The 9,695-nt window shown below is 40.4% G+C and overlaps 2 protein-coding genes across 3 annotated transcripts in view; one reads left to right on the top strand and one right to left on the bottom strand.

Moving 5' to 3' along the window:
* Window positions 1-465: 465 nt before the first annotated feature.
* VEGFC (vascular endothelial growth factor C) overlaps window positions 466-9,695 on the bottom strand; it is a 109,641-nt gene continuing 100,411 nt past the window's right edge. For both annotated transcript variants that reach the window (XM_060652852.3, XM_060652855.3), the window contains exons 5-7: window positions 4,723-4,829; window positions 4,084-4,417; window positions 466-979 (exon numbers count right to left, since the gene is read on the bottom strand). In XM_060652852.3, the coding sequence (XP_060508835.1) occupies window positions 865-979; window positions 4,084-4,417; window positions 4,723-4,829 (556 nt within the window). In that variant the 3' untranslated portion in view covers window positions 466-864. The remainder of the gene's footprint in view (window positions 980-4,083; window positions 4,418-4,722; window positions 4,830-9,695) is intronic.
* The window catches only part of LOC144616089 (uncharacterized), a 93,481-nt gene continuing 85,263 nt past the window's right edge, over window positions 1,478-9,695 (top strand). The window contains exon 1 of the mRNA XM_078445249.2: window positions 1,478-3,317. Coding sequence (XP_078301375.1) covers window positions 3,305-3,317 — 13 coding nt within the window. The 5' untranslated portion in view covers window positions 1,478-3,304. The remainder of the gene's footprint in view (window positions 3,318-9,695) is intronic.

Raw genomic sequence — 9,695 nt, 5'->3', positions numbered from 1 at the left:
TTTCTGCTTACACAAAGTGTTTGAGCTGGTCAGAAGAAGTCAAATATCCGGGAAGGATTCTTTTTGAGTGAAATATTTTAAAGCCATTTTAATACATACTGAGGGATATTAAATCACATGAAGAGTCTGAATGAATCATCCCAGTGCGCGGCATAACTTTCATCTCGGGGACATACTAAGCAGACAAACTAATAATATGTTCTGTATTGACTCGCTTGGTTATAAATTCAAAAGTGTCACGTGCTACAGTATTTATAATTATTAAATATATTGAGATGAATTTAAATAAAATGGAATAGCAAATGTTGTCTCTCTGAAACTTTGTTTTCTAGAATCACGCTTTTTCAGAGTCATCAAAATCTGACGTCTGGTTAGAGGAAAGGAAAAAGGGCAGGGGGAGGTGCACGTTTTCATATCATCAAGTTTTGCTCATCATGTAAGATAGTAATGGACTGAACTTACCAGTTTATAATACAGCTTTCGTTTTATTTTAAACATATTTGGCATGATATAAAAATATTGATCACAGTGAGCTTTACCAATTGTTATTGCTAGAAAAATGAATGCAGAAACAATCTTTTTAGTGGAAATAAATTATATAGTCATTATTATTTTTTTTTTTTTTTTAAATCACAAGAGAAAAACCTCAGCTGTTTGGTCCTTGGTAGAAAACCAGTCATTGAAAAGAGGTCTTTTGCGGGTGAGCTCCAGTCCATTTCTGTAAAGCTGTGCACACAGTCCAGAGAACCCTGACTTGTCTTGGTCCACATGGTCCCACAAAGGTCGCTCTGTTCGCGGACAGTTCTAGCGTGGCAACACGGTCTTCCGAGATCGCCAGGTGACAAGTTGGAAAAGAGCGCAGCCTTAGTTCACGTGCGGTCTTTTCCAGTACGAAGGGACACAGCGACACACTTCCTCACTAAATGTAAGTCCTTGTTCACAAGGCTTCAGTCGATTCGTACACGGTCTTCTGTAACAACTAGGAAAACAGAGAGGAAAGCGTTTGTGTTGACGACCAACGCAACGGATTCACGATGCTACAAACGCAGTTGTTTTTCTGCATTTAAAACGAGAACAAAGTTACTCATGTGATCATAGACCTGTTCTTAGGTTTCTGTCTTTCTGAAGTTCGAGGCTGAGAATTAGAAAACCGAGGAGGACCGCAAAAGCCTAAAACCAGCGCTGCTGCTCGAACAGATGTGAGGGGGAGGTGATGTGAGCACTGGTTCTTTTGAAGTGTCCTCTGCTTTGTGGATGAAAGGAGCATAAAAGAGAGACCGGGAAAGTGAGTGTTGAAGTTCTGCAGATAGAGTGTGAGCCCAGAGGCGTGGCGGAGTCCCCAGGAGTCTGGGTGCTTGTGCGGAACCCAGACTTGGAAGGGATGACCGTACGCCCCAGTGGGGAGCCCCGACCTCCCTTTGTTTCTCTCCACCCGGCAGGCAGCTGGCTGTGCCACGGGGTCCCTGTCCCTCTCCGCCTGGGCTCCAGGGGAGAAGAAGGTGGTCTGGGGGAGGGGGAGAGGGACGGTGCTTCCCTGGGCCCCCCTCTCTTCCCACCCTGGACTTCCAGTGGGGAAAGGACAGATGCTCCAAAGGCCCTATTGCTCCAGTGAACGGGAGCTGCCTTTGAAGAAGCTTGGGGGGTGTGAGACATGTCCAGTGCAAGAAGGGGATGGGCGTCCAGGGTGTAAGGCAGCGTGGCCTGGCCGGGAGATCAAAAGCACGCTATAGAGACCCTGCACGTGTGAGTTGGAAGTGTCATTTCTTGTGCTCCGGAAAACATACCTAGTTCAAGTGTTACTTTTTTTTTCTCCTCTAAGTGCAAATGCATTATGGTTGGACTACTGGTATTCCTTTACTAAAAAGATGCAATTCTCAATGATCAATGGAAGCTGATGATTAAGGCAGTGGACAAAAAATATATACTCTGCCCCTCTCCGACACTTTTGGAATACCTATTAAGAAATGAGTGTCCACATTTTCAAAATATTATATATTTTTGCTTCGATGTATACATATACACCTGGAAGTATATCCTTAGAAAAATGAACACAGTGTTTCAGTAAACAGAAAGTCTTCATGAAACAACATATACTATTAGGAGAATTACAAAGATCGAAATCTTTTTCTTAGGTTAATATAAGAATTCTGTAGACAAGTATGGTGGCTGGTTTAGTCTTATGGAAACATAAGATCAGGCTTTCCAAGTATAGTAGGGTCCCTTAGAAGGGTTCACTGTGCAAAATGGTTAATAATCTGTAGTAAGACTTAGTATATACAATATTCTGCCTTTTTGAAGTATCCTTCTGGGAGGCATATACCCAGATAAAATTGGGATACAGTTGTTGCTCAAGATATTCTAAAAAGGAAACACAAGATCCCTATAAGATACTCTGACACAGTAATGGAAGAAAACAATGTCATCCATGAGATACCTAGATTCACTGAAGTTCCTTTATGCAGCACCTAAAATGTTAGTGTGGACAGATCATCGGCGACATAAATTAGAACAGGAACACAAGCCTCACGAGCATCAAAAAGATGGAAATTTTACTTACTGGGAAAAGTAGTAAACATTGATGTAGGTAGGAAATTGTAAATACATGAAATTGAATTTTTTAAACATGTTTGTTTATTTTGAGAGAGTGAGAGAGAGAGAGAGAGGAATGAATGAATCCCTAGCAGGCTCAGAGAGAGAGAGAGAGAGAGAGAGAGAGAGAGAGAGAGAGAGAGAATGAATCCCTAGTCCCTGGCAGGCTCCAGGCTGTCAGCACAGAGCCTGACATGGGACTCGATCTTAAGAACCATGAGATCACGACTGGAGCTGAGATCAAGAGTCGGACGCCTAACCGACGTAGCCACTCAAGAGTCTCCCCCAACCCCTCAATTTAAGTTTTAAGTCATGTGAGTGCTCGTCTGTTGCAAGGGCATTATTGCCATCTCTAAAGAGTGTGCCGGAAGAAGAGAAGCCAGTGTTGGTGATGACAAACCGACGGTCTGAGAGCTGAAAGGGCAGCGAGGAGAGTGAAACGTTATGTCAGCCAGGACAAAGAGGGGAGCTTCGAGAAAAAGTACACAAAGGACAGGTTACACGAACACCGACGTGTCCACTGAATTTGGCAGTGGAGTCTACGGATACCTTCCATAGAACTTTCTCATGGAATGCCAGGGCGTAACCTCGGTTACAGCTGGTTAAATATGTGACAGATGCAAGAGGCGAACACAATTGCCAAGTGCCTAGGTCTTGGCGCAAGTTCGAAGAGGACCGAGCTTCGCTGCTAACATACGCTCGGCATCCCAGTAAGATGCTAATGAGATGTAAGTCCGGGAATGCTCATAAGCTGAGGGGAAAGAAAAGTAGTTGACGACGTCAAAAGTATGGGAGAGAGAGGGCCTGTCTGGCGGAGCAAGGTTGAAGAAAATGCCGGAGACACCGATCTGGCTAAAATGCAGACCACCTCGCCCTCAGGTTAAAGAGGAAGCAGCTCAACCCTGGAAGGGTCTGAGTCCAACGGTCTCATTTTCTTTTTCTTGGTGGAAAAGGGGGCAGAATCCACGTTTCAGGAATGAGTCTTGAATAATCTTGAGCGATATATTGATTTATTTCTCTAACTCCACTATTCAGCTTAACTGTCATTCTTTCTCGATACAACTCTACAATTAGTGGCACTATCCTGTCTTTTGAATATTTTGCATAGACGTTTCTGCACTGAGGACAGGTGTCCGGCCTTATGATGGCATCATAATTTTTGGTGGGGGCAGCTGAGTGTTGTTCGGATGTTCCAGAAACGCTCGTCAAGGGACTGTCCCGCGCCTCTGTCTCCCTACCACTATGACAGCCTCAGCCTCTGGGACAAGGATTAGCGCGTGTTCGGAGCTTGGATCTGGTTTGGGTTCCCAGGGCTCCTGTCTTGTTTTTCTCAGGAGTAAACAGGGTCTCAGCGGAAGTTTAACCTTGGTTAGAAAATAACAGAATTCGCCTCCCAGAACTTAACTGGTCTCATTCTAAAAAGCAACTGCTCTTTTGGTTGAGAAAAACTATTCTCAGTAAGACAAGTGAATACGATTTATGAAGATTTCTTACCTGCATGTTTGATGTTGAAATTTCTTTCCTTTTAAGAAGCATTTCTGTGAATTTTCTGTACACTCACAGGCACATTTTCCAGGGTTTAGGGGCTGACTTCTTGGACAGGTTCTTTTACATACGCACTGACACGTGTTTTCGTCAAATTCTCTGTTGGCCCCACATGAGTTGGGTAAAAGTTTGTTTTTACAGACACACTGGCATGAGTTTCTGTCTAGTTCTTTGTGGGGTCCACAGCTGGAAGGCCGGAGCCCCCCTCTGCAGACACACTGACACGTCTCTTCATCAAGCTCCTTGTTGGGTCCACAGATGTCATGGGATCCATCTGTAGAGTCTAGACAAATACAGTCAGACATCTTTACTATACTTTACTTAGCACGAGGTGTGGTGGGAAACAATTAAAAGCATTTAAAAGTGTCTTCGTGTGTTTCATTGAAGGGTTGTGCACAAACATGGGTATGTTCCTTTATAAGGAAACTCAAAATAATCCCACTGTCAAGTAGAAAGTGGCCTGTTTTGTAGTCACTTATTTCAGAGCAAGATGATCTGAATACCATACATGTGCTTTTAATACTAACGTATTTGTTGACCAAAATAGAGACCCTTGGCAGTTAGTCTTTAAAACATCATTCTGCTTACCTTCCCCAGAATTAGAAGGAAAAATAAAATCTTGCTGAGCCAGGCACCTGCACAGGTGATCATTCCAGATGTAGTTTGTGGGGCAAGTCTTGTTTGCAGCCTGGCACCTTGGGGAGAGAGAGAGACACACGAATTAATAGTCTAACTGGTACGCAGAAGGGATCGTCTCTATTCTTACCGACGTATCACAAAGCCAATGCATGCTTGTGAAAAAGCTTTACCATGATAGAAGGATGAAGCGAAATGTGAATATTCCTTCTCAGACTACCCTCCTCACCCCCATGTGCGGCCAAATTCTAAGCCCAGCGGGGACCACTCTCGGTGGTGTGGTCTTATATTGCTTCCAGACTTTTATTGGGTTAAGGCAAGTGCATTTACTTGTATAATCACATAGTGGTTTAGCTTGTGTACAAATGGAATAAGCCTCTTCTATCACTCTGGAATTTCTTTCTTCCACTAAACAATATATTGTGGATATCTTCATAGGTTACATCATCATGTGCTGTTACATCCACTGTTTAGTGGTGACACAGCAGTCCATCAAATGGATGTGCTATGAATCTCCGATCGGTAGCTAATGAAATTGCTTCCTACTTTTGGCTTTTTCAAATAATTCGATAGGACACATCTTCATACATTTACGTTTACTGACCTTTCTTTTTTTAATTTTATTTTTTAACGTCTATTCAGTTTCGAGAGAAAGAGACAGAGTGTGAGTGGGGGAGGGGCAGAGAGAGAGGGAGACACAGAATCCCAAGCAGGCTCCAGGCTCTGAGCTGTCAGCGCGGAGCCCGACGCAGGACTTGAACTCACGGACTGTGAGATCATGACCTGAGCTGAAGTCAGATGCTCAACCAACTGAGCCACCCAGGTGCCCCTTTCCTGATGTTTCTGAAATACAGATACCTATAACTATAAAGTGTCTGTTAATACAAATTTCCACTCTACACTCCACCAGAAAGGCATCGAAGTCTTGTTAATGCTGCTGTTCTAGGTTTTCCTCCCTCTCTCTTTCCTTTTCTTCTATCCTCATTATTTCAGTAAAAGTTATGAACATACGGGCTTCAGTCAAGTACACCAAGCACTCTTTTGCTGCAGCTGTCCCACTGTTGGCTAACTGGGCCACCTTCATGTTGACGCCTGTATGAAATGAGCCCTCTAGTTTGAAACTTCTCTGGCATGAACAGATGTCACAAGCTCATCTTGCCCATTTCCCCCCTACCCCCAGAATCAGCCATTCTTTCAAGGGGCCCTAATGCTGCTTGTTGGAAAATGGCATTTGGGATTAGGTTCATTCAGTGACATCAGGTTACACTAACCTTTGCGGGGCACAGCACTAGAAAATGCGTGTATATCCCATAGAATGTCTCTGTAGGTAATGTTTACCCAATAGAAGGGTTCTTGGCTCCTAATATCCTAACTTAGAGTGTATATAAATCTCTTACTACCTAATTGTTCAGCTGAGGTTGGTGCAGGGGAAATAATTATACAATTATATCTTCCACACTCAGTATCGTGAACGACAGGTGATAGGAGAGTGTTGGGTTACATTCCAAACTGTTAGAACATAACATCATCTTCACAGGGCCACTGAGTGTAAACAAACAGGACATGTGCTTTGGATGGTGCTAAGAAAAGTTTCAGAGGCCTACTGTGTGATGAGGTAATGACACATCTTTCGTTAAAAGACAGCCTGATGTCTTGAACAGCACCACAGAAAGGAATTTTTGAAGTGTAAGCACATCTATATTTTGCAACCACTTTTTCCTGGACAACCACTTCTGAGAATTTATGGGAACTCTCCCACCCAGCAGTCTCTACAGGAGCCCCAAGACCCGCAAAATCTCTATTGGTTCCATTCAGTATGATTGTTTCCCTAAAACACCTTCCCCACAGCACTGCGAATGGCAGTGACTGTCTTACCCTTACCCCTCCTTCCTTGTGCCTTTCTTCAAGGGTCATGTCTCCAGCTTGATGAAAAACCATCTGTGATGGAAAGTTTTCTTGAATTTTATTTTCAAGAAATAAAATTTCTTGAATTTGTAACAAGTCTTTGAACGCTGTGTGCTATCTGCTTTCCTGTCTCATAAGCTAATTAATTTCTCATTCAGCATGCAAATAATCCAAGTAACCACATATAAAGCAACTGTGTGTTAACAACTATGATAACTGCTGGATGATCAAGGGAACAGCGTTTGAGCATTTTAGATCCTATCAAGATAGGATGTTCCTTTTCCTACAGATAGTTAAGTTATTTTGTAGGGGATTAGTTATGTTTGGGGTTTCCCTACAATACTTTATAATTCTTCCCATTTAAAGCAATAAAAGATACGTTTGCAATGTATATTTTTGGAAATAGGTTATTGATTTTAAGTAAAAGATACGTGTACATATCTTTAGGAAAAAACAAACAGTCACAGAGCTATGTCCAAATACAATGTAACATTATTGGGGTTTTAAATGTACTCCTTTGACTTCATACTAATAACTTCCATTAAAATCTTTGTTACTAACAATCTTTATATTTTCTAAAGTATATATAAGAATATACTTGCCTTATATGCTACATGCCTTTTTATAATTTTATTTTTTGAAACATTTATGTGATTTCAGTTAAAATTATGAGCAAATATATATTCAGAGGATTCATTCTGACCCACGTCCTAAGCATGCTGATACTTTTTGTTGCTTTTTGTTTTCAGTGTTTCTTTCTGTAAATAAAGGAAAAGTACGTACGCATGTATATCTTTTCCTCCATTCTCTTACACAGAAGACAGCCTCTCTTACATGCTGTTCCAAACCTTGCTTTTCTTGTGAACAATATCCCCTGGGGAACATTGTACTTTCCCGATAATTTTACATATTCCCAAGAACAAGTCTCTACTTACCACATATTTTTGTCATTAGAATTTTCTTGGTTAATCATAAACCATTGTTCCACATAACATTTAGACAGTATCAATTTTCTAAAACAATATCGTTTTTTCCTTTATCTCCTTTCCAAAGTGTTAGTACCCTTCCATCAAATAAGATGCAGCTCTGTTTAGTTACAGAATAATAACACCTAATCCTGGCTGAATGAGCTTAGATTACTCTTCTGTAAGTGAAGAGAAGTCCATTTTGGCTGTATTGCCCTACTCTTGACATATACGTGAGTTAAGTAACACACTCCCATGTTGGTATCAGGAGGGCACAGCGCTGTGGTGGTTGCAGTAGAAGGGAATTTTCATTTTGCCAATATGTGATTTATACTGCCATTACCGAAACCCAGCAGTCTCCCAGCTGTTAGCTGTAATCCACCAGTGGATCACAAATCAATTATAAGGGATGGGAAATGCATTCTTAATGTAAAAGAATGACATATAATAAAATACTACTAGAATGCACGCATAAAGATGGTTTCTGCAATTATATGCCACTTATATATATGCATATATGTAATATATGCAATATGCATATATAAACATGTATATATAAATATGCATGTACACACCCTCACACATACAACCTTCCCCCCTCTGCCACATGTGTATATGTGAATATGGTAGCAATGTCAAATGCGTTCTTTTTTTACTTATAGTAGTTGATAAACACGTGACTAAGCTATTTATTTTTTATGGAAAGAAGTATCCAGAGATCTAGAGATCCCCATCACTAGCCAAGTGAGACTGGTCAGTAATGGGTTCTTCAACTGCAGGAGCGTGTGCTAACGTATCCGTGCTGAACTTTCAGTAGGTATACAAGATTGTGCACCCTAAATAGATACGAAAATAAAACATTTCCTGTTTCCCATGAAGTGAGGAAAAAAGTAGAGTTTTCTAATATTTCACATTCTTAAAAATATAAGTTCAAAAATATGGACCACGTATAGAAACCAATGTAGAAATGTATTTCTGAAAATGTCATAACAAGGTATCTACTGTCTAGTTTTACAGAACGGTTTCATATAATCTGGCTACGCTAGCCATTTTGACTCTGCACATTCATGTTGAGTAAAAATATAGTCTTCAGAATAACAATTTCAATTATGTTACCTGAAGTGTTTTTGCTAAAGTAAACTTGATATTAGTAATTATGCTTTGCTAAAGGTGAGCTAAATATTTTAAGTTCTAATATTCTTAAAACTTAAATTTCTAGAAAAATGACTTTAGAAGCTTTGCCAAAAATAAGTAGCTCCTACTTTTCAATGTTAACCTATTTTAATGTTGAAATTTGAAATCCTGCTAGATACCATTTAATTAAAGAAACATGTATCTGCATAGAATACATTTTCATAATTATTAAATGAGGATCCCTACTCTAAAAGTGAATGGCAAGTTGTTAGCATTTAAAGCTTCTCATGTGAGAAAAAAGGAGACACGATTTCCAAAGTATTATTTTAGAATGAAAGAAAATGTTTTTACTGTAGGTAGAGGGGTGAGCACAATTTACTTATTTTCTCCATATCTTAATCTCCAAAGCATTTTTATTCTATTGAGATATTTCTTCAAGTTCTGCACATTGATGTGTGTAAACACATTAAAACGTTTAAATAAATTAGTTATTTTGTACATTGTATTTATGATTCCAGGGCACATTTTGTCTCCAAAGCCAACGCTTATGCCATTACTTGTAAAGTAAATCTTGGTGGAAAATCACATGTAAATAAACGAACTTGCCTACTTTTCCTTTCCCCCCGTACACATAACCATAGCCCCGTTTATATTTATGCAGGTAAAAGACGCTTTTCTTAAAAATTCTTTCATTACTTCACTTCACCGGTTTGGTAGCTACTGCTAGTTAAGAGCAGAGAACAAAAATGTAAGGGGATGTGTGTTACAGAATAATGGATTTAATGATCAAAATGGTTCTTATGTTGCCGTTGATCTCTCTCTTGAAATTTTCAAGGACGGATATGTCCTGTGCATACTGGATGAGTTACTGGCTCTTGTGCCTGGGCCACTGCAGCGGACTGTTTTGTGCAAACTGTTGTT

The sequence above is a fragment of the Panthera onca genome, chromosome B1 (genome assembly GCF_046562875.1).
Source record: "Panthera onca isolate mPanOnc1 chromosome B1, mPanOnc1 haplotype 2, whole genome shotgun sequence".
NCBI classification, from domain to species: Eukaryota; Metazoa; Chordata; class Mammalia; order Carnivora; family Felidae; genus Panthera; species Panthera onca.
Note: the sequence above shows the minus strand (reverse complement) of the source record. Positions and strands in the feature narration are given on the sequence as shown.